Source organism: Piliocolobus tephrosceles, chromosome 1, assembly GCF_002776525.5.
Source record: "Piliocolobus tephrosceles isolate RC106 chromosome 1, ASM277652v3, whole genome shotgun sequence".
Lineage (NCBI taxonomy): Eukaryota > Metazoa > Chordata > Mammalia > Primates > Cercopithecidae > Piliocolobus > Piliocolobus tephrosceles.
Window position 1 is genome coordinate 58,596,801 of NC_045434.1, and position 24,997 is coordinate 58,621,797.

The 24,997-nt window shown below is 44.8% G+C and overlaps 1 protein-coding gene across 3 annotated transcripts in view; it reads left to right on the plus strand.

Annotated features, from left to right (window-relative positions):
* Positions 1-21,300, plus strand: part of IPO9 (importin 9) — a 59,376-nt gene extending 38,076 nt beyond the window's left edge. For 2 of the 3 annotated variants that reach the window (XM_023187005.3, XM_023187006.2), the window contains exons 15-24: positions 3,706-3,932; positions 5,646-5,794; positions 6,583-6,711; positions 7,580-7,855; positions 8,145-8,311; positions 9,848-9,981; positions 11,262-11,384; positions 11,847-11,951; positions 12,167-12,243; positions 12,976-14,007. In XM_023187005.3, coding sequence (XP_023042773.1) covers positions 3,706-3,932; positions 5,646-5,794; positions 6,583-6,711; positions 7,580-7,855; positions 8,145-8,311; positions 9,848-9,981; positions 11,262-11,384; positions 11,847-11,951; positions 12,167-12,243; positions 12,976-13,086 — 1,498 coding nt within the window. In that variant the 3' untranslated portion in view covers positions 13,087-14,007. Of the gene's footprint in view, positions 1-3,705; positions 3,933-5,645; positions 5,795-6,582; positions 6,712-7,579; positions 7,856-8,144; positions 8,312-9,847; positions 9,982-11,261; positions 11,385-11,846; positions 11,952-12,166; positions 12,244-12,975 lie in introns of all 3 variants that reach the window. The other variant, XM_023187004.3, reaches the window with a different exon arrangement.
* The last annotated feature ends 3,697 nt before the right edge of the window (positions 21,301-24,997 follow it).

Genomic DNA, 24,997 nt, shown 5'->3' on the forward strand with positions numbered 1-24,997 from the left:
TCTTGAGAGATGTAACAGCTCTCTCTGAAGGATGACAAAAGCTATGGATATTCAGACCAGAGAAATGGACACTCATATATGTTTAGAAAATTTTATGTTCATTGTCAAACACTGAATTCCTTGAAGCCTATCTGTGGATCCAGGTTAAGACCTGTCCTGTGAAATGGATCATTAGCTATCTTTCAATAAAGAGTTTCCATTTGGTCATTTCCTATTTAGTTTACTAGCCAATTGCAGACTGGCTTACATCCCTGTCACATTATTGGAACTGTTTTTCTTTCTTTTCTTTTCTTTTTTTTTTTTTTTGAGACAGAGTTTCGCTCTTGTTGCCCAGGCTGGAGTGCAATGGCATGATCTCAGCTCAACGCAACCTCCGCCTCCTGGGTTCAAGCAATTCTCCTGCTTCAGCCTCTCCAGCAGCTGGGATTACAGGCATGTGCCGCCACACCCGGCTAATTTTGTATTTTTAGTAGAGATAGGGTTTCTCCATGTTGGTCAGGCTGGTCTCAAACTCCCAACCTCAGGTGATCCACCCACCCCCACCTTCCAAAGTGCTGGGATTATAGACGTGAGCCACTGCGCCCGGCCTGCAGCTGTCTTTTCTAATGTCACTACTAACCTTTTAATGATCAGCATTCCACCGTTGCTTTGCTTTTTTTCCTTAGCCCCAGTTTTAATTTATTCCTTCATGTCATAGTTTATGTATCATTGCAAACTCCCTTAAATAATCTCTGAAACAAGATACTGATTGACAAATAATTATACTTGTTTCACATTTTTTAACTCAAATTTATGTCAAACTTTCTCCTGAGCTACAAACTAATGTATTCATTGCTTACTATCCATACCAGGATAGATATCTTACAAGTACCTGAAAATCAACACATTTATTACTGAGCTTGTTACCACCTTCAGGCCTGTGCTACCAGTATTTTCCTTTTTATTAAAGGTAGAAATCTTGTAACTTTAGATCTTGAACTTAAAGAGCTTGAATTCCCTGTTTCAATGAAGGTAGAGATCTCAGATATTTGCCTTTTAGATCTTGGTTCCTTGGCCTCTCATCTCTTCCTTCCCGTCTTCCCTTGCTACTACCCTGATTGTGCTATTTCTCTTCCTTGAATTACTGCAGCAGCTTCCTGATTGATCTATCTGCAGCCTCACACTTCTGCAGACCATATTATTTGAGCTGTCAAGTTGATCTTTCTAAAATAGAAAACTGATTTTCTTGCTCCTGCTGTTAAAATCATTCATGACGGCCAGGCGCAGTGGCTCACGCCTGTAATCCCAGCACTTTGGGAGGCCGAGGCGGGCAGATCACAAGGTCAGGAGATCAAAACTATCCTGGCCAACATGATGAAACCCCCTCTCTACTAAAAATACAGAAAAAAATTAGCTGGGTGTGGTGGTGCATGCCTGTAGTCCCAGCTATTCAGAAGGCTGAGGCAGGAGAATCACTTGAACCCAGGAGGTGGAGGTTGCAGTGAGCCGATTCATAGCACTCCACTCCAGCCTGGCAACAGAGCGAGACTCCATCTCAAAAAAATAAAAAAAATCATTCGTGGCTCCCAGTTATTCTCTTCAAACTTGAGATAGAGGTACTTCAGAAGAAAGTCGTATTATAATCAGGCAGTATAGGAAGCCACAGGATAAATATATAATATTTTCCTGGGACATCAGTTTCCCCTGGAGACTTTAGGGTAAAGAGAAGATTAGGTGTTAGGAGTAACACAAGTTAAAGAAACACCGACTTCCAAAATAAAGTCCAACCTCTTTTAGCATGGCATACAAGATCCAGTATGATGTAGACAGATGATGCAAACTTTATGATTTACCATACTGTACAGTTTCAAGTTCATTAGAGGGGCAAAGTAACTATAAACCCTTAGAATAGAAGTGGGAAATGGAGGGAGGGAGAGGACAGATAAATGCTGGTCGAGGGATGGATCCAAAAGCTAGTCTAAGGAGTTGAGAACTGACCAAAGCCAGGTTCCACATCAGCTCTTTAGGAGAAGTTTGGTCAGAGCAGGGTAGTATTGGAATCAAACATTATGAACCAAAAATCAAAAAGTCTGTGGACAGATCTGAGATTAAAGCCCACAGTTTCACTGGTCATTGTGGACCTTGGAAAGCCGACACAAATAATACAGTTATAAGACATTTAAAATAAAACATTTAAGTTAAGAAAAAAACATTTATTGGCTGGGTACAGTGCTCACGCCTGTAATCTCAGCCCTTTGGGAGGCCAAGGCAGGCGGATCACCTGAGGTCACGAGTTCAAGACCACCCTGGCCAACATGGTGAAACCCAATCTCTACGAAAAATGCAAAACTTAGCTGGGCGTGGTGGCGGGTGCCTGTATTCTCAGTATTCCCAGCTACTTGGGAGGCTGAGGCAGGAGAGTCGCTTGAACCTGGGAGGCAGAGGTTGCAGGGAGCCAAGATCATGCCACTACACTCCAGCCTGGGGAACAGAGTGAGATTCCATCTCAAAAAAGAAAGAAAGAGAAGAACCACTTATTGAGTACTGCTAAGTGCCTTGTTTCTATATGAGATTCTTTTAACATAGAGAAGCAATGTTTTATTGCCTTTTAACTTATTGCCATTCTAACGATAAACAAAAGTAAAGACTTAGATAGATTTTGTTGTTGTGTTTTTGTTTTTGTTTTTGTTTGAGACAGTCTCGCTCTGTCACCCAGGCTGGAGTGCAGTGGCATGATCTCGCCTCACTGCAACCTCTGCCTCCCAGGTTCAAGTGATTCTCATGGCTCAGCCTCTCTGAGATTATAGGTGTCTGAGATTACAGGTGCGCAACGCCATGCCTAGCTAATTTTTTTGCATTTTTAGTAGAGATGGTGTTTTGTTATGTTGGGCAGGCTGCTCTTGAACCCCTGACCTCAGGTGATCTGCCTGCCTTGGCCCCCACAAAGTGCTGGGATTACAGATGTGAGCCACAGTGTCTGGTCCTAGACAATGTATTTTTAACAATTGTATCATTTTGGACATGGTAAGCAACATTCAGTAAATATTTGTTGATTGAAAAGGGGCTAATACAGTAAAACTATAAGGGAACTTTAAATCCTACAGCTAATAGGCTGATTTTGAAAGTGTAAATAAAATGTTTATATAAGGCCGGGCACGGTGGTTCAAGCCTGTAATCTCAGCACTTTGGGAGGCCGAGATGGGCAGATCACGAGGTCAGGAGATTGAAATCATCCTGGCTAACACGGTGAAACACCATCTCTACTACAAAAATGCAAAAAAACTAGCCGGGCAAGGTGGCGGGCACCTGTAGTCCCAGCTACTCGGGAGGCTGAGGAGGCAGGAGAATGGCGTGAACCCGGGAGGCAGAGCTTCCAGTGAGCCAAGATCCAGCCACTGCACTCCAGCCTGGGTGACAGAGCAAGACTCTGTCTCAAGAAAGAAAAAAAAAAAGTTTATATAAATTAAGCTTGTTTCAGGATGCAGAAAAAAAAAACCGCAAGAAAAAAAGCAGAAGTTTTTAAAGAAAATAGCAAAAGTCAAATAAATAGAGAACATAGAAATGGTGGTGCTAATGTTTATGTAATACATCCAGAAAGAAGTAGAAACTTACCTAACTTTAGAATTAGCTTTATAAAGCTACACATATAAATGCTATAATATGTGAGATTGGGAAAACCAGGAATTGAATTTTTTAAATAATTCTTGCTTATCTGTCTCTCTCTAGTTATTGTGACCAACTGAAAGTATCAGAGAGTACCCATGTGCTCCAGCCCTTCCTCCCCAGCATCCTGGATGGCTTAATTCACCTAGCAGCCCAGTTCAGCTCAGAGGTCCTCAACCTGGTGATGGAGACGCTGTGCATCGTTTGTACAGTAGACCCCGAATTCACAGCAAGCATGGAAAGCAAAATCTGCCCCTTCACCATCGCCATTTTCCTAAAGTACAGTAATGGTATGCCACCAGGGAGAATGTGTTATGAGGGGCACCAAAGAAAAGGTGGTGGCTGGGGAATTTAAATGAAAGATCCCCTAGGTTTGGTCTTACCTATGATGCTATGGTTTTAACATTGTAAGCAAAGAATCTGGCTTTGGATTAGCAAAAAATAGAATTGTGCTGTAAATGTAGCTGCATTAAAAAATAGAGTACCTATTTCTGTAACACTTACTCTCTAGTAAGGACTTAGGGAAAAAGATGATAAATAAAGGGCTTATAAGCAAGAGACATAATTCAGAACTTTGATGATAGAATAGGAAATTGGGCAAATGAAAAGCCTCGTAAAAGAAAAGGGCTAGGACTATAATTTAGAAAAGGAGATACTAAAGAAAGATACATGTAAAAGTTTATGAACAAAGTTATTCACTAGATATTTTTTACAGGAGTAAAAATTTGGAAATTATAAAAAGACATTAGTTAATTATATCCATAAAATGAAATACTGTTCAGCCATTAAAAATCAAGCTTAAAAGGAATATTTAAAACCATGGAAAAGAGCTTACATTGTAATAAATGAAAAGATACTTTTCCCAAAAAATCCATAGAATATGATCCCAAGTTTTGATTTTTTCTTTTAGGAAAGGATGTATGTATAGATAAGTATGTAAAAACAAAAAACAAAAAAATACATCAAAATTTTAAGAGTGTTTATCTCTAGGTAGTGGAATTACAGGTGTTTTCTTTATTACTTTTCTGCAGTTTAAGTTTTTTTTTCCTGTAGTGAATGTATTTATTAATACCTTATTACTAGTAAAATATTAAGGATTTTTTTTTTAAAGAGAGAGCTCTAATATTGAAGCTCAGAAAGATGTACAGGATAAGGATTGTTTATATAATGTGATATACTGAACATGTTATTTGATATGCTTTTTCACTGAAAAATGTGTACTGAGGAGCTTTCCACATTGTGTTCTTGGATATATCTCATTCTTTTCAGCCATTACATAGTATTCCATAAAATGGGTATATCATAATTTACCCATTCTGTTAATGGACATCTAGGGTATTCCCAATTTTTTTCTATTACAAACAATGCTGCAGTGGTCTTTTAAGATATACTTTAATGTACATTGCCTATATTTTTCCATACTAAATAGAGGAGGATGTTTTATTATATAGATAAAGAAGATTGAGCTAAAGTTCCCTTTCTTCATAAGGCTCTGCTTTTTAGGAGTTTTGCCTTTTGCCCCAGAAGTAGCTTTGAGAATTCTTCATGGCTTCCATGGCTACCTCATAGGAGATATGTATGATTTCTCTCATGCATCAAAGTCAGTGTTTTGGTAATTTTTGCACCTTTCATGTCTTCTTAAAGTATCAGTTGGGCTTTTTTTTTTTTTTTTTTTTTTAAGCATTTGGTTTTATAATCTAGGTTTCACAAGAATAAAGACTTTAAAGATTTTTCTCTAGAAAAAACTACATTTTGTTTTAGGAGTAGCTGTTAATGACTAGTCCCTACTTTAATGAAGCCATACAAAGTGTACCTCTTGGAGATTTAGGATCACTCCTGTTCTTTTAGGTTATTCATATGGCCCCACTAGGTCCCGGGTGTGTTATAAGTAATCAATGCAGAAGTTGTTAACTTAGGTTAGGGCCAAACAACAGGCATCATTAAGTGAGAAGCAGATGCAGAGCATCAGGCAGGGGGATTCCGTGTTGCCTTATCCACTTCAGATCCCGTCGTCGCCTCACTGGCTCAGGACATCTTCAAGGAGCTGTCCCAGATTGAAGCCTGTCAGGGCCCAATGCAAATGAGATTGATTCCCACTCTGGTCAGCATAATGCAGGCCCCAGCAGACAAGATCCCTGCAGGGCTCTGTGCGGTAAGTGGCTGTGTGTGTGTGTGTGTGAGATATACAAGTGCCACCCACAGATGCATGTAGCTGACAAGAACCTAATAGCATTAGAGATTCATGGGGTGATTTTGCTAAGCTCTTTTGCCCACAGTGACAGTGGGTGATTGTCTGAAGCTTTAAGAAAATGACTTGGCTTGGCGCGGTGGCTCATGCCTGTAATCCCAGCACTTTGGGAGGCCAAGGCAGGTAGATCACAAGGTCAGGAGTAGTTTGAGACCAGCCTGGCCAATATGGTGAAACCCTGTCTCTCCTAAAAATACAAAAATTAGCTGGGCATGGTGACAGGCGCCTGCAGTCCCAGCTACTTGGGAGACTGAGGCAGGAGAATCACTTGAACCCAAGAGGCAGAGGTTGCAGTGAGCGGAGATCGCACTACTGCACTCCAGCCTGGGTGACAGAGCAAGACTCTGCCTCAAAAAAGAATAAAAGAAAGAAAATGGCTCTTCTTGTTTCAGAGGTACCCTCAGTGAATTGAACAGAGTGCCACCATTACACAGTGCCACTAAGTATGTCACCTGGTTATCCAATCCACTACCATGTACTAGTGCCCACCCCTAAGACTAATCAATCAGTAAGCTATTATGAGGAGGCTGAGAGCACTACCCATTTAATTATTCCTTTTATTTTGGAAACTTGCCTTTCATTAATAAGCTTTCTCTGGGTTGCTATGTGATACCCATCCAGTAAGGATCTTAGTTGTTGGGCACCCCCAACCCCAGAGGCAATTCTGACTCTTTTTTTCTTCTCTCTTTCAGACAGCCATTGATATCCTGACAACAGTAGTACGAAATACAAAGCCTCCCCTTTCCCAGCTTCTCATCTGCCAAGCTTTCCCTGCTGTGGCACAGTGTACCCTTCACACAGATGACAATGCCACCATGCAGGTATCTGAGACATGGAGACTAGAAGGGGGAAGATAGCTACCCAGTCATAGGCCTTTACTATGCTGAGAAATCTGACGTGGTTTTATGCTTTTGAAATATGGAATTCCTCAACTCCATATTTACTTAGCAGATTCAGGAAGGGTTCAGGCTGCAAAAGCCAAGCGTTTCTGGTGCTTTGGAGCATGTTACAGTTTTTAAAAATACGAATACTAAGCACCCTGCCCATCTGTATTGGGTATTGCTGCTATGAAAGAGATTACAGACATCTAGACTTGGGGCCATAAGAAAGTCTTTCTGCATATTTCCTCTATTAATAAAATCAGCAGAGTGATGGGCTTCTAGAGAGGGGAGAGATGCCTGAATATTTTTTCTCTTTTTGTTTTCTGGGTGAATTGGTTACCTTTTCAGGTGTGTACTACCGTGATTGATTATAAAGGTTATAGGAACTTGCCAGTGAATATTGATCAGCTTGGAAATCCCTAGGCAACTAGTGGTTTGTGTAAGACCTATATGAAGTCCTATAGTATCCCCAATTATTGCAAGATTGTAAGCATATTTTTTTAGTACCAGAGGTAGACCTTTATGATTAAAATTCATTTTGCTTGGCCATTGTCCGTTGTGATTAAAAAAATAATAATAATACACATTTTTGAGATAACTCATTAGGTAAAGGGGGAATTATGTAAATGCATGTCTGTGTCTGTAACGGTAAATTCCTGATTCCCGTGGTACGAGCCCACCACAAATACTATGGACTCACCACTTTTATGAGGCATAGGCCTCTGAGAACATTTGTTTGTACAGACTGAGGGCTTCCTGGCATCTGTCCCTCAATTACTAATCTTGCTTGCCATCCCTGTCTCCCCAGAATGGCGGAGAGTGCTTGCGGGCCTATGTGTCAGTGACCCTGGAACAAGTAGCCCAGTGGCATGATGAGCAGGGCCACAATGGACTGTGGTATGTGATGCAAGTGGTGAGCCAGCTCCTGGACCCCCGCACATCAGAGTTCACTGCGGCCTTTGTGGGCCGCCTTGTTTCCACCCTCATCTCCAAGGCAGGGCGGGAGCTGGGGGAGAATCTAGACCAGATTCTTCGTGCCATCCTCAGTAAGATGCAGCAGGCAGAGACACTCAGTGTCATGCAGGTAAGAGAACAGTGGGGAGTGGGCTTCCTGCTCCCTGACTGATAGACGTGAAAATTAGTATTTTGGTCCTGAGTTATTTTACCCTGTTACTACCCTTGTAGGACAGTTAAAAGTAAAATGGGATCTGTCTGGCCTAAGAAACATGGACAAGGAAATCTCCATGTTTTCTTGTCCTGTGAATAATACCCTCAGTGTAGACTCTGTCTCTTATCTGAGTGGCCAGTTCCTTCTCATCTCTTACGGCTCTGAAATTGATTTCCCTGAAGCAAATGTCCTTATTTTCTCCTAGTCCCTGATCATGGTGTTTGCTCATCTGGTGCACACTCAGCTAGAACCTCTTTTGGAGTTCCTGTGTAGCCTCCCAGGACCTACTGGCAAACCTGCTCTAGAGTTTGTGATGGCTGAGTGGACAAGCCGACAGCACCTGTTCTATGGACAGTATGAAGGCAAAGTCAGGTAGAATCCCATCTTTCTTTTCTGGACTTTCTGCCACCACTTCAACACTTATATTTCTTTCTTTCTTTTTTTTTTTTGAAACAGAGTCTCACTCTGTCCCCCAGGCTGGAGTGCAGTGGCACAATCTTGGCTCACTGCAACCTCCACCTCCTAGGTTCAAGCAATTCTGCCTCAGCCTTCCGAATATCACACACATGCACCACCACACCCAGCTAATTCTTTGTGTGTGTGTGTGTCTATGTGTGTGTGTATTTTTAGTAGAGACAGGGTTTCACCATACCATGTTGGCCAGGCTGGTCTTGAACTCCTGACCTCAAGTGATCCACCCACCTTGGCCTCCCAAAATGCTGGGATTACAGGTGTGAGCCACTGCTTCTGACCTATATTTCTTTTTTTCCCTGATTTGCTCCATAGATTTTTGTTTGACATTTCAAATGGCTCTTTGTATTCCCTTTTCCCTGTCTTTCTTTATTGCTAAGGCACATATGTGAATAGCTGCCATCTTGAAATCCCCAAAAGACAGTCAACACAGGTAGACTATATATTTCTGATCTCTGCTTGCTAGAGATCCCTTCTCTACCACAGACTTCACACAGCTAAGTGCTGCTAGTGGCTTATTCTCCTTTATAAGCCCAAGCCTTGGCCAAGCGCGCTGGCTCACACCTATAATCCCAGCACTTTTGGAGGCTGAGGCAAGCAGATCACTGGAGGTCAGGAGTTTAAGACTAGCCTGGCCAATATGGTGAAACCCTCTCTCTACTACAAATACAAAAAATAGCTAGATGTGGTTGTGGGTGTCTATAATCCCAGCTACTCGGGAGGCTAAGGCAGGAGAATCACTTGAACCTGGGAGGCAGATCACGCCTGGGCGACAGGCAGATGCACTCCAACCTGGGCGACAAGAGCAAAACTGTCTCAAAATAAAAATAAAAAACCCAAGCCTTCTAACCCTGGCTTCCTAACTTTCTATGCTGGACTTTTATACCACTGATTCTTATCACCTCGTTGCACATTACAATATGGATAGCCATCGTGATGCTTGCCCACCCTAGCTTTGTTCAAGAAGAACAGGTTACCTGTAATCCCAGCACTTTGGAAGACTGAGGTGGGCAAATTGCTTGAGACCCACCTGGGCAACGTGGTGAAACCTGTCTCTACCAAAAATATTAGCCAGGCATGGTGGCACGTGCCCACCCACTCGGGAGTCCCAGCTACTCAGGAGGCTGAGGTGGGAGGATCACCTGAACCCAGGGAGGTCAAGGCTGCAGTGAACCATGATCACACCACTGCACTCAGCCTGGGTGACAGAATGAGACCCTATCACAAAAAAAAAAAAGAAGAAGAACAGATCTCATTAGACCATCTCATGAACTCTAAAAATCTCATTTTCAGCTGAACTCTCTTAGCTCTCCTAATTAGTTGTTAACAGAATTTTCACTGTCAAATAGAGGGCCTTAGGACATAATTGTTTATCTCCTTGGCATGAACTCTATAGATGGGTGGCTGATTGACCTTTTTTTGGATCTTCCTTGCCAGCTCTGTGGCACTCTGTAAGCTGCTCCAGCATGGCATCAATGCAGATGACAAACGGCTGCAGGATATCCGTGTGAAGGGAGAGGAGATCTACAGCATGGATGAGGGCATCCGCACCCGCTCTAAGTCAGCCAAAAGTGGGTGATGCTGCAATTCCTCCAATCCTCTCCCTATAATAAGGGGCTAAGGATACCTGGGTGGAGGGAAGGAATGCATTGTGGTATATATTTTTAAAACATAATTGTTGGTGATGGGTTTGATAAAGAAGCAACAGGAAACTTAGGTAAAGGGGATCAGAACATACGGTTTCTTCCTGTTGTCAAAAATGGACAAAAATAAGCCGGGCATGGTGGCTCACGCCTGTAATTCCAGCAGTTGGTGGGATGCCTGGGTGGATGGATCATTTGAAGTCAGGAGTTTGAGACCAGCCTGACCAACATAGTGAAATCCTGTCTCTACTAAAAGTACAAAAATTAGCCAGATGTGGTGGTGGGCGCCTGTAATCCCAGCTACTTGGGAGGCTGAGGCAGGAGAATCACTTGAACCTGGGAGGCAGAGATTGTGGTGAGCCAAGATCGTGCCACTGCACTCCAGCCTGGACAACAAAACAAGACTCCATCTCAAAAAAAAAAAAAGTGAGTGCGATGGCTCACACCTGTAATCCCAGCACTTTGGGAGGCCGAGGCTGCCGGATCGCCTGAGGCCAGGAGTTTGAGACCAGCCTGACCAACATAGAGAAACCCCATCTCTACTAAAAATACAAAGTTAGCCAGGCATGGTGGCGCATGCCTGTAATCCCAGCTACTCGGGAGGCTGAGGCAGGAGAATAGCTTGAACGCGGGAGGCGAAGGTTGCAGTGAGCCAAGATCATGCCATTGCACTCCAGCCTGGGCAACAAGAGTGAAACTGGAGGAAAAAAAAAAAAGGACAAAAATAGTCTCAGGTACCAAGCATCCCAGTTTCCAGCTTCATTCTGAGGGTTGGGCACAGATGGTCAGCGTGTCTTTGTTATTGAGTTGACTTTGGCCTGTAACTCCAATAATTTGCAGGTAGGAAGTATAGAGCTGCTATCTTTAATGTAGATTTATAATTACCTCCGCTGTCTCTCAATTTGTGAGTCACTGGGACTGGAGTACTGGCTCTATACAGTTCCTTAGTTTCAGAGCTTTATTACTAACAAGACTCTATCTCCTATGATCCCTGAACTCTCATCTCTCCCACCTTCTGAACTGTTACAATACCAAACAGAATAAAGTTATTAAACTTTAAATCACTCTTTGGAGACTAGATATAGTCAGGGACAGTGAAAGTCTGAGGGGTGGTGAACTCTGGTGAGCGGCACTGAGGAGGGGACAGGGATACTTCCAGAAGTAAGCCCAGTGACACTCTGATTTGAAGCCTTTTTCTTCCTTCCCAGACCCAGAACGCTGGACAAACATTCCTTTGCTGGTCAAGATCCTAAAGCTGATCATCAACGAACTCTCCAACGTCATGGAGGCTAATGCCGCTCGCCAGGCCACTCCTGCAGAGTGGAGTCAAGGTGCACCAGGCCCTTACTCCGAGGAGACTTTTAGCCTGGCAGATCAAGTTACAAATTGTCAAATTAGCAACTTGGTTTGTTGAGTCACTAATTGAAAAAAAAAAAAAAAAAAGTTAATGGTTAATGGAATGGCTGCTCTGTGGCTGGCACCGTGGTAGGCACTAGGCATGTAAAGAGCTGCTTCTCCAGTCTGCCATGTGAAGGCTGGGGTGGGAGGCAGCCAGGAGGCAAGCTAACATAGCCCTTCTTTGGTTTGATTCTTCTTAAGAGCCTCTCAACCTTTATATCTCCAGGTTCTTTCATTCAGATTTACCAGAAGGGTTTGGCCATTTCTGGTTCTCTTTCACTGGGTACTACAAGCCACATTGCAGAAGCCTTTGGGGCCCTTCTGGTCTGTTTGGATTTGGGGAGGGGAAATGCATGAATGTGCTCTAGCTCTAGCTACTTTTCATCTCCAAGTAGATGACTCCAATGATATGTGGGAGGACCAGGAGGAGGAAGAGGAGGAGGAGGAGGATGGTTTAGCTGGCCAACTTTTATCTGACATTCTTGCTACAAGTAAATATGGTAAGCTGTTTGATGAGAGGACAGCCATGGTAAATACCTTTTCTTTGCACACTGATCCCAAGAATGGGGTACCCAAGAAAGGGGAGAGGTGGGCCCACAGGGACATTCCTTGGGCTTTTGCACCTTCCGCCTCAGTCATGTGGTAGTATATCACCATTCAGGGCCTGATCATGGGCCTTTGTCCTGACCCGCCCTGTGTTGGCTGTGTCTAACAGAGGAGGATTACTACGAGGATGATGAGGAAGATGACCCTGATGCCCTGAAGGATCCTCTCTATCAGATTGATCTGCAGGTGAGGGTGTCCAGAGATGTCTTGCAAATGGCAATGTCCCAGGCCATAGAAACAGGAATATGGGCTCAAATCCATTTATGGCCAGGCATGGTGGCTCATGCCTGTAATCCCAACACTTTGGGAGGTCACGGCAGGAGGATTGCTTAAGCCCAGGAGTTCAAGACCGTCTGGGCAACGCAGAGGAGACCCTGTCTCTACAAATAATTTAAAAATTATCTGGGCATAGTGGCACATGCCTGTGGTCCCAGCTACTCAGGAGGCTGAAGTGGGAGGATCGCATGAGGCCAAGAGGTCAAGGCTGCAGTGAACTGTCATCATACCACGGCACTTGAGCCTGGGCAACAGAGCAAGACCCTGTCTTTCTTTTTTTTTTTTTTCCAAAAAAAAAAAAAATCCATTTATAATTTAACATGGGAGCCTCACGGGAAAGAGTTCTTGTCTTGTTGAGTAGTCCAGTGTTTTGGGTGGGCTGGAACTTTGCACTTGATGTGTTGTAATTCATCTTCTAGAGTCTATGTTGTGAAGGTCCTTGGGGTGATAGAGCCTTGGAAAAATGTGGTTTCCCTCTGGATTACCTAAACTAGATCCAAGAACATCCAAGACCATTCCTCAGGGAGCTGGCATTTGTCTAAAAACCAGCATTCCCTGTGCCATTTGATTGTGGTTCTTGCTTCACTGCAAATGGGTGACTTGCAACATCTCACTAATGCCACTCTTACTCTTTTCCTCCAGGCGTATCTCACAGATTTCCTCTGCCAGTTTGCTCAGCAGCCCTGCTACATCATGTTTTCAGGCCACCTTAATGATAACGAGAGGCGAGTTCTACAGACCATCGGCATCTAAAAAGGAGAGCCTTTCTCCATTTGCTCCTTCTGGCCCAGCCGCAAACCATTTTGCAGCCCTCACTGGCCTTGAGATGCACTTTCTTCTCAACCTAAAGTGGCATCTTGACCCTTGGCCCTTGGCCTCAGCAGTGACACTGATGACAACTCAGACCAGGCTCACCAGTGCCGTCACTTAGGAATGCTGGAACAAAGGACATTTCTCAAAGTTTCCCTGAAGACATCCCATCTCTAGAACCTTTTTTCTCCCTGACTCTACCCCCACCTCTGTTCCTAGAGCCCTCTGCTGGCCAGTCCAGAAACATTATTGCCCAGAAGGATTATGTGTTTATGGATTATTTTGCCCCACCTCAGGAGCACAGGAAGTCACTACCATTTATATTCTGAAACAGACCTATCTATGTTCATAGGACTTCTGATGTGTTCAGATAGGAATCCTCATCAGAGAGCATTATGCTTTGTGCCCTGGACCACTGCTGCTCTGGGTTCTCAGGAGGAACAGGCAGGAGCAGCTTCATTCTAAGCCTTTCCAGTGACCTCAGCCTTGCTTCCCTTCTACAACACTAAGGCTCCTCTGTCAGAGGAGGTCGTTTTGTTTTTGCCTCATTGCATGACATAACCCTTTTCCTCAAGCTGTTCCTATATATACATGCACACACAAAATAAGCCAGACAGATGGCAATTTGATCTTTTTTAGAAAAAAAAAAAAAAATGGGAAAAAAGGGATTTTTTTAAAAACGCACCTGACCCAACTATATTTAATATGCCTCTCCCACACATTACCACAGAGTCTGATATTCAGAGGTTATCCCCTCTCCCTCAGGAAGCCTCTAAAGTGGTTAAGTTGTAGCCCTCAAATTTGCAACATGTATTTTTCTAGGACAGTAAAGTAATCTTTACAAATGAATTTAGTTGCATGGTATAAGGTGTCTCAGCACCTGTTTGCCTTCTATTCCCTTTAGAAGGTAAGTAAAAGTAGTGGGGGAAAGGATTAGGTGGAGCCTATCTAAACATTCTAGTATGTCTTGGCAAACCTAGCCTGAAATGATTCTTAGAGAACTGGCATTGTTTAATCAAATATTTTTAAGGGAGATTCCTTAATTGGGAAGTTTAGTCTGTTTGGGGTTCAAAGAACAAATGAGGATTAGAAAATCCTGGAGAGAGGCTGGGTGCAGTGGCTAACACCTATAATCCCAGCACTTTGGGAGGCTGAGGTGGGCGGATCACTTGAGGTCAGGAGTTTGAGGCTAGCCTGGCCAACACAGTGAAATGCCCATCTCTACTAAAAAGACAAAAATTAGCTGGGCACGGTGGTGCATGCCTGTAATCCCAGTTAACTTGGGATGCTGAGGCAGGAGAATCGCTTGCACCTGGGAGGCAAGGGTGCAGTGAAGCGATATCACGCCATTGTGTTCCAGGGTGAGACTCCATCACACACACACACACACACACAAATCATGGGGAGAAAGATGAAGCCTGTGTTCCCCTTTTTGTGATAGTGCTCACATTTGGTGCCCCATTTTTAATAGCCACAGAATATTTCTTTAGATTGATATTCTCACAAAGAAGAAATAGAATATAGGCTGGGCTCAGTGCGTCACACCTGTAATCCCAGCACTTTCGGAGGCCGAAGCAGGCGGATCACCAGAGGTCAGGAGTTCAAGACCAGCCTGACCAACATGATGAAGCCCTGTCTCTACTAAAAATACAAAAATTAGCCAGGCGTGGTGGCATGCGCCTGTAATTCCAGCTACTTGGGAGGCTGAGACAGGAGAATTGCTTGAACCTGGGAGGCAGAGGTTGCAGTAAGCCAAGATCGCACCATTGCACTTCAGCCTGGGCAACAAGAGGAGCGAAACTGTCTCAAAAAAAAAAAAAAAAAAAGGAAGAATATAAAGTGAATCTGAATCTCCACTCAAGGGGATGGCCCCAAGGATATCGTAGCTAGTAATGTCTTCATGCCACTAGGTGTCCCCAGTGTTCAACCTCCATGACTGAGATTGGAAGAAATAAGAGTTGAAAGTTTTTACTATCTTTGAAAAGCCTGCGGGCATGTTCACAATCGTCCCGTGCCAGCCAGGTTCTGAGGCTAACTGCTTGTGCCCCTGCTGCTTCTCCACATGGCATTGGGGAAATGATGGCAGGCCTGACCAAGTGGTGCTCAGAAAACCACCCTCAGCCTTGGACTCACTCCATAGTTTATCTCAAGGCAGTGCCAGTTGGATTTGGTGCTAAAGGCATAAGGCCAAGTCGGCCTCTGATTTTGGTGCAAAAGAATGGTCTCATGCCAGTAGCATTGAACTGCTGAGCTTGGGAAGGCTTAAGGCTCCCACACAGACTGAGAATGATGGGGGACCCTCTGGGTCTACTAATTAGGAAAACGTTCTATATCTAGTGCCAAAAGTGGTCCTAAGTCCTTTGGCAAGAGTCCTTTCTGCTCTCATGCTGATTTGGGGGAGGACTAGGCATCCTGCCTCAGGAGAACGTGAGTCCTGAGGAAGGGGCCCTAGTATCACTTAAGGGCTACCCCTGGCTAACAGATACTTGGCTGTGGGTGAGAGCAGAAGGTCTTGGACCCCTCAGTGTGCAGGTACTTAATTGTGTTTTCAGTGCATTTTCATGTACATTATCCAATTTAACCTTTATAACAGGTTCACAGGGTGGATATTCCCATTCTGTTGATGAGAAAAAGTTTGGAGAGACTATGTCCAGTGTCAGCAGGAAGAAAAAAGATCTGTTGGAGGCCAGTACGTGTTGACAGAAACTCTAGACCATATTTTGTCTCCTGTCTTTGGCCAAAGAGAAGTAGCTTCAGTCTGAAAAGGGCAGGGCTAAGTGGTTACAAGGAATAAAAAGTTCAAGGTAAGACAAATGAGGTAAAAATTAAAAAGAGCACTTAGCTGCTCTGAGACATTTTAGTCTCCTGATTCTGGTAAACAGCAGCTGGGGCACCAAGGGGTTCCCAGGAGTTTGTTGAGCTTTTATTGGAGTGAACTAAAAGGAAAATGGAGGGAACGCTGTAAGACTGAAAAGTTAAAACCCCAGGAAGGAAGCTGATAACACAAGTTACAGTCGTATAAGTGACATTGAATTGGGAAGAATGAACCTATAACAAATGACCCAAAAGCACCTAAATAAGAGTGATGAGAGTTTAATAGACATTCATTATGGACTTCAGAGAAAATGATGCTAAACTGACCCTATAGTCTTTAACTTTGTTAAGTAGGTAAAATAATCTGGACATAGTAAAGTCAAAGCATTAGGGAGATAGAGAAGTTGGTAACTGACCACCAGCTAACAAACTATAAATTCACCCATTGTGGGTTGACCTGATACGTGCCCCCAGGGCTGTATCCTTGGCCCCTCCTTTGATATTAGTGACAGATGACTTTTTTTATGCCTTACCCATTCCACAAAAGAATTTGAAGCCATTTATGCAAGAGATAGTACTAGTAAATTAGGAATGCTGATCAAATTTTTAGATAATAATAAACCCTTAGGAAGGATGACAATTTAGAATCCAAATTTAGGATCCAAACAAATACCATTACAACCTATAAAAATGAGCAGAATCTAAATGTAACATTTCAATAAATACAGATTGATAATCATATCTGTGGAAAGAGTTGAGGACTATAGAGTACTGTGCTCTCACTAACAGTACTGCGTGCTGCTAAGAGTTTAATGGCCAGGCGCAGTGGTTCACACCTGTAATCCCAGCATTTTGGGAGGCCTAGGTGGGTAAACCACCTGAGATCAGGAGTTCGAGACCAGCCTGGCCAATGTGGTGAAACCCTGCCTCTACTAAAAATACAAAAATTAGCTGGGCATGGTGGCGCACACCTGTCATCCCAGCTACTCGGGAGGCTGAGGCGGGAGAATCACTTGAACCTGGGAGGCAGAGGTTGCAGTGAGCCGAGATCACACCATTGCATTCCAGCCTGGGTGACAGAGCAAGACTCTGTCTCAAAAAAAAAAAAAAAAGTTTATTATGCCAGGAAGGCCAGGTGTGGTGCCACACCCCGTAATCCCAGCACTTTAGGAGGCTGAGGTGGGCAGATCACTTAAGCCCAAGAGTTTGAGACCAGCCTGGGCAATGTGACAAGACCTTGTCTTAAAATTTAAAATAAAAGAAGTTTATTATGCCAGGAACTGTTAATGTGTCCAGAAAACTCCAGTGTGGTCCTAGGATGAGATAATAAAAACAGGTTGTCTAGGGTAGTGTGGAAGGTCCCTTGAGTCTTAACTGTGCCTATCAGTGATCCTCATTGCTGTGTTCCCTTCTGGTGCTCAACCGGAGGCTCCCTGACAGATGACTACTCTGCCAGATAAAAGCTAGGATGTAGAAGACAAATCGTGTCAAAGAAAAGAAGCTTGAAGGAGCTAAGAAAGCTTAGAGAAGACAAGAAGAAACAGGACATGGCTTTGGGAAGTTCAAGGATGGTCCAGTGAAATACATCCTATACTTTTGCACCCCAGCCAAGCTGACCCATGATCAATAAGTATGAAATAAAAGGCCAATTTCTGGCTACTCTTTCCCTCTACCCCATTTCAGTGAATGTTGAACCTCTGTTAGACATGCAAGACCAGTGCTAAATGCTGGAGGGCTTTGGCCCTTTCCTTCAAGGAACTAGTCTAGTAGGGGGTCAGAAATACAGATGGGCCCAAACATAATGATGGTTTGACTTCCAATTTTTCAACTTTAGGATTGTGCAAAAGCTGTGCACATTCAGTAGAAACAGTACTTCAAGTATCCATACCACCATTCTGTTTTTCACTTTCTGTACAGTATTCAATAAATTACATGAGACATTCAACACTTTATTATAAACTAGGCTTTGTGTTAGATGAGTTTGCCCAACTGTAAGCTAATGTAAGTGATCTGAGTAGGTTTAAGGTAGGGTAGGTATATTAAATGCATTTTTCACTTAACAGTATTTTCAACTTTTGTTGGGTTTACTGGGATATAGCCCCATTATAAGCTGAAAAGCATCTGTAGTATAATAAATGTGGGGAGTGCTGTGAGAGAAATAAGTATACTGGGTTTAGTTCCCACTGCCCAAAAAAGGAATTGACTAATGGGAACCTTCGGGTAAGTTGTATGGAGAAGGCTTGAACACTTGAAAGGAGCTAACAATACCTGCTTCTGGAGTATTTAAATGCCAGTGGGTATGCTAAGTACTTTACCTCACTTAGACCACCTACTAACCTTACAAAGTAGGTAACTTTGCTCACCCAGTTTTACAGACTGATGAAACTGAAGCAGACAGATACTGTTAACCTATCAGAGGTCACACTGCAAGTGGGTGATTATAGTCCAAGCAGCTTATACTTGGTGCCTATTTGTTTTGCCTTTCCTGTGCATCTGCCAGGCAGATGAGAGTGGGGTAAGACATTGCAGAGAAAAAGTAAGAAAAGGCCGTCATGAAACAATTTCATTTTCAGACCTTATAAGCACATTAAAAGTACTGATACTTACTCATAAGTTCATGGAAGCCCTGGTCAGAAATAAAGCCGGAAGGACAAGTCGGGGCCAGATTGTGAAGGGTCCTGCAAGATCTGCTTCCTCTAGAGAATGGGAGACTACCCAAGAGTACTAAACAGAGAAGTAACATGATCAGGCTTTGTGTCTTAGAGAAGTGTTGCAGTGTTGATCCAAATGTGACTAGAAGGGTGACTTGGAACCTGGATCGGAGGAGTGGGAGATGGGAGACAGGAATGCAGTCTGGCAGCAGCTACAACAGTCCAGGTGGGAAAACCCAGAGCCTGGACTAAGATTGTAACTAGAGGGGATAGGGTGGAAGAGCTGGATTAGAGATGTTAACAAGGTAAAGTCGGTAGGACTTAAAGACTGACAAGGATTTTCCCAAAGTGAGAGCTGTGGAATGAATTGTCTTAAAATGTTGCAGTGAGTTCCTCCTCATCAATCCAAGTGCTCAATCAGAGGCTGGACCTTTAGTTAGCAGTCACAGGAAAATTCCCCATTCTCACAGGGATTTAGACCAGGTATTAACCATACTTTACCAAGATTCCAGTAGCAAAGCACCCAAAAGTAATTGTAATAAAATTCCAATTTTTGTAGGCCGGGCCCGGTGGCTCATGCCTGTAATCCCAGCACTTTGGGAAGCCGAGGCGGGCGGATCATGAGGTCAGGTGTTCGAGACCAGCCTGGCCAGCATGGTAAAATCCCGTCTCTACAAAAAATACAAAAATTAGCTGGGCATGGTGGCGCATGCCTGTAATTCCAGCTACTCAGGAGGTTGAAGCAGGAGAATTGCTTGAACCCAGGAGGTGGAGGTTGCAGTGAGCCAAGATCATGCCACTGCACTCCAGCCTGGGCAACAAAGCGAGACTCCGTCTCAAAAAACAAAATCCAATTTTTGTGAATTTAAGTTTCTCTAATGGATGGTGCAGGTCAACATTAGCCATCTAATGACCCTTACATTCCAATGTTTTACTTTTTTTGAGTAAGTGGGAAAAGGTTGGCATTACTGCTGGCTCTTAAAATTGAAAATTATACTAGGGTTTTTAAACCTGTGTAGAATACATGATGTGGAAGCAAATGTGCTATAGGAAGAAAAACAACAAGGAACTACTGTCCTGACTAGGAGGCTTGGAAGTCCCTCCCAGGCTTGAGTTGTTCTGACTTGGCATGATTACATAGCTGCGGCAAGTGACATTTCCTTCAAGCCTTGGTTCTCTCATCTGTAAAATAGGGAACTAATACCTGCCTCACAGGATTGTAGTTAGAATTAAGGATGACTTCATTAAAGCACCTCTAGTGGTGGAAGATGTCCCATCCTATCCCCCACCCGTAGCTAGGAGCTATGTTTGGCTCATTCTCCCTGACTCACTGGATTACACTGTGACTCAGTTCAATTTCACACATGCTGCTGCTAAATTAGGGTCTTAGTGAGCCTTTGGGAGGACAGCTCTGAGGAATGAATTGTAGCACTGCAGCCCTGCCTGAGGAGCAGGATAGAAACAGGTGGTAGGCCCAGCTCTTGCCTTCTACCTACTAAGCAGTTTTTCTGTGGTTAGCTGTGTGACATTATAAACTATCGATGTATTAATTTGCTTTCACTAGATTTCCCGCTACCCCCCCCACCCAACTTAGTCCAAGAACATACCTTAATTCTTTGCATTTCCTTGCCTTAGTTGCTTTTGTAGGGTGGACAGCAGGACTGCATGAGAATAGCCCTGCTTCTGGACCCTATAGTGAAAGCTCTAGTGAACTGCGATTAGGCCAGGGTCCCGGAGGAAGAAGGAGAGAGTAAAAGGGGGGGGGGGGGGGGGTAGTTTTCCAAAAGATAAGTAGGGGACAAAAAAGTCCATGGGGCCTATGAGTGGTGAGGATCCTGCCCTGATTGTGGCAGAGCACCTGGAAATGATAGAACTTCCTAGGGAAAAGGCTGCATGGAGTCCCCAGGGATGCTGGGCCCTGGTCACCAAGGCTCCCTGGGAAGGTCTCTAGTGCCTGGGGTACACAGACCAACACTTCTGAATTTGCAAGCTTAAGAGCATGTATGAGCAGAACCTGTGCAGACCAAGACTTAAAGGGCTCACCTCAATGTTTTGCACTGTGTGAGACCCCAGGACCTTTTTGTGATTCTGAAGAGGGGAACAAACCATAATAACAAACCAGGTAGCAGGATAGAGACTCATTCTCATCTATTTTGGTTAAAAGAAAATAAATGTATTTCTTCCACACCTGATTTTGTGATTGCAGATTCATAACTAATATCCCTCGTAAGCTCCCTTGGCTCATCCCTGTCACAGGGAGGTTCACAGCAAGAGCACAGAAACTAGTGCCAGTGCCGTGTCGTGTGACCTTGAGTAAGTTCTTTTTCCCTTGAACAGGGAGAGAGACACAATGGATCAGAGTGTCTGCGCCAGTTCTAACTTGGTGATTCTAATGAGTTGAACCAAACGGTAGTCCATTTCCAAAAGAGGAAGCCAAGACCAGAGAGGGAGTGGTTCCTTCAAGTTTGCAGAACCAGTAAGTGGCAGAGCAGGACTCATATCTAGTTAGTGGTTCAGAGCATGGGCTCCGGAGCTAGACTGCCTGGATTTGAACCCTGGCTTTGCCACTTGCCTGTTGGATGACTTCGGACAAGCTACTTAAATTATGTCTCCATTTCCTAATCCACAGAACAAGTACAATACTAGTATCTGTTTCATGGAGTGATTGTGAGGATTAAATAAAGTTAATATACTAATACAAAGCGTAGTGCTGTAATACTGTAATACTATGCTAATACGCTGTATTAGTATAAAGTTAATATACTAATACAAAGCGTAGTGCTGTAATACTTCGTAGTGCTGCCTCATAGTAAGTGTTAATGTTACCTATTATTAGTCCAATCCCAAGTCTAATGCAGTTCTCACCACCTAAACCTGCCTTTACAGAGTTGGCCTTTCCGAGAAACCCTGTGCCTCTGTAGATTCAACACTCCCATCTGTGCAGATGGCTAACAGGCTGAAAACAGAAACCTTGGGTTGGAAAGGGTCAGCTGGAGGGCTGAGGCCCATGGCCCCAAATCCTCCCCAGGAGAGAGAGTAGGGACAGAAAGGAGAGAGCTATAAACAGACCTTTCCTCCTCCCTTGCCCTCAGATCCCAAAATAACACTTGTCTTCCCCCATCCTGGCAGAGTGGCAGGCTGAGTAAGGTGCCATTTAAAGATAACCTGGCCCTCCCCATCTGCCCCACAGGCTAGGCTGGGCTCCTGAGGCCACGCCTTGGCTGCCTGGGACTGCTGCCACTCCAGAGTGTGTCTGAGTAGGGGACTGCTCACAGCTGCCATCCAAGCCAGCCTGGCTACACCCCCTTCTTTCCTGAGGCCCAGGCTGTCCTGGGCACTCTACAAACAAGCAGAAGCCTGGCATTCTGGGAGAGGCAATCCTACAAAGGCATTGGTAAAAAATCCTTCTGGAGAAGAGTGCTTCATGTATATATAAATTTATAAGGTACTTGTGCAACTTTGTTACATGGAAGAGTGCTCCTTCTTACCAGTAGCTTGGCAGCAGTGAGGCTGATCCTCACTGTCCTTCACCCACCCTCCACTTGCAAATCCCTCCCACCAAGAGGACAAACACAGGAGACAGTCTTTCATTTACAGCAAGAAAGATTAAAGCTAGATGCCAGGAAAAGCGTTCTGATTTAAGAGAGATGTTTGTTTATTCCGGGGCAGTGGGAGCCAAAAGACCTGGTTCCCTAACTAAGCCATGAGACCTTGGCCAAGTCCTGGTGCTCTCCTAGGCCTTCCTCTCCCTAGCTGTGGACTGCAAGGAGAATTCGTGTGTCCAAGACTCCAGGAAGGGTCTGACATTAAATCAGAGGAAAGAACTCTGGGGTCCTATGGAGGGGGGGAACGTATAATTACCTGTCTGCAGGAGTTGGGTTGCCAAAGGCTGAGCAGGGAGGAAAAGAAAAGAGGACAGAGTAACAGAGTGCATTCCGGGAAAACACTGACTGATCAGAGGCAGTAATTAGGAAAGGAATGGAGTTTCCCTTATCTTGGAATGGTTCAACTCAAACCACTGGCCAGACAAAAGTGGAGGCAGGAGCCTCCACGGCCAGATAGCAGGGGTAGGGCAGGATCAGGGTGGGATAGAGCCTCCAGGGCTCATGGCCCGGGAAAGTAAGGAAGGCCTCAGGAATGCCTGTGTCAGTCTGCTCTGATAGAAAGAGGAGCATGGAAGGGGTTGGGAGAAGCCCTGGGCTGGTCATTCAGTCCAGGAGTGAGGTGACTCAACAGAGCACTCATACCACAGCCCCTAGCCAAGCCAAAACTGGGTCACAGGCAGGGTCCCAGCCCTTCCCCTCCTCCTGCCCTTCCCCACTCCAGATATCCCTGGCTACCTTCTCACCACATGCAGAGGCCTGCTAGAGATAAGGGCTGGGCATCAAGAGTTTCCCTGAGTACATGCTCTTTATGCCAGGCATAGCGCTGAGCATTTTAGACTTTTTTTTTTTTTTTTTTTTTTTTTTGAGACGGAGTCTCACTCTGTCGCCCAGGCTGGAGTGCAGTGACCGGATCTCAGCTCACTGCAAGCTCCACCTCCCGGGTTCACACCATTCTCCTGCCTCAGCCTCCCGAGTAGCTGGGACTACAGGCGCCCACCACTTCGCCCGGCTAGTTTTTTGTATTTTTTAGTAGCGACGGGGTTTCACCATGTTAGCTAGGATGGTCTCGATCTCCTGACCTCGTGATCCGCCCGTCTCGGCCTCCCAAAGTGCTGGGATTACAGGCTTGAGCCACCGCGCCTGGCCTAGACTTGTTTTTTTGTTTGTTTTGTTTGAGACAGAGTTTCACTCTTGTTGCCCGGGCTGGAATGCAGTGGCGCATTTCCGGGTTCAAGCCTCCTAGGTTCAAGTGATTCTCCTGCCTCAGTCTCCCAAGCAGCTAGGATTACAGGCATGCGCCACCACGCCCGGCTAATTTTGTATTTTTAGTAGAGATGGGGTTTCTCCATGTTGGTCAGGCTGGTCTCAAACTCCCGACCTCAGGTGATCCACCCACCTCGGCCTCCCAAAGGGTTGGGATTACAGGCGTGAGCCACCGCGCCCGGCCCTTTAGACTTGTTTAAAGAGAAGCAGGTGGTGAAGCTGAAGGGCTGGGGCTTTGAAGCCATGAAAGTCCAGCTGCAAATCCCAGCAGTGTGAGTTGGGGGAACTAAAGTTCTTCCAACTTCAGTTTCCTCATCTATACAATGGGATGAGCTCGCTGGCAATATTTGCTGCTGGTGTTATCATTACCATCATATTCCAGACAACCTGAGGAGAACCTCCTACTGGTAAAGCCTATGTTTTGTCTCATCTGATCACAGATTGCTCTGCCTCCTCTTTTCCAGGAAAGTGTTTCTTTCCCTTGCTGGGGATTAAGAGACCAGCTTGGTGAGGGTATTCCTGCCTGCCATTACCGAGAGAAGGTGTAGTGAAGCCCCTCCAGGTCTGAAGATTTAGATAGCCTCTTCCAGGGCCCCCAGTCATCCCACCCAAGCCCCTCCTCACTCCCGGCCAACCCTATGGACTCTTTCAGGACTCAGGTTCATTATGGTGACATAAGCTATCCCCAGCTCTCCATCTCCAAGTTCCAGCATCCCTTGTCAAGGTAAGAAGTGCAAGTTCTCCCAGTGCAGCCAGTTCTCCCCTCTGGTTGGCCTGCAGGCCCTTCTCTTCACTCTCTGTCCTAGCCTAGTCACCTCCCATCCCATGAACTGAAATACATTCTTAGAATTTTGCAATTAGGAAATCACTGATGATGCTGGTGTGTGCTAGGTGTCATTGCAAGCTGGAAGTGTCATCTAGGGGTATATGCTTTGAGGAGGGCTAGTTGGAGAAAAAAGCAGAAAAGCAGGAAAGTAGCTAGAGAGGCATGAGTTTCAAGAAGGATGTGGTTTGGTTTGGTTTGTTTTAAATAGGAAAGACTTGAGATTTCCTTTTCCTAGGGAAAATAAGCTGGTAAGATGGGAGAAGCTAAAGACACTAAAGAGATGGGATAATGGGCCGGGCGCGATGGCTCAAGCCTGTAATCCCAGCACTTTGGGAGGCTGAGACGGGCGGATCACGAGGTCAGGAGATCGAGACCATCCTGGCTAACACAGTGAAACCCCGTCTCTACTTAAAAAATACAAAAATCGGGCCGGGCGCGGTGGCTCAAGCCTGTAATCCCAGCACTTTGGGAGGCCGAGACGGGCGGATCACGAGGTCAGGAGATCAAGACCATCCTGGCTAACCCGGTGAAACCCCGTCTCTACTAAAAACACAAAAAAAACTAGCCGGGCGAGGTGGCGGGCGCCTGTAGTCCCAGCTACTCCGGAGGCTGAGGCAGGAGAATGGCTGAACCCGGGAGGTGGAGCTTGCAGTGAGCTGAGATCCAGCCACTGCACTCCAGCCCGGGCGACAGAG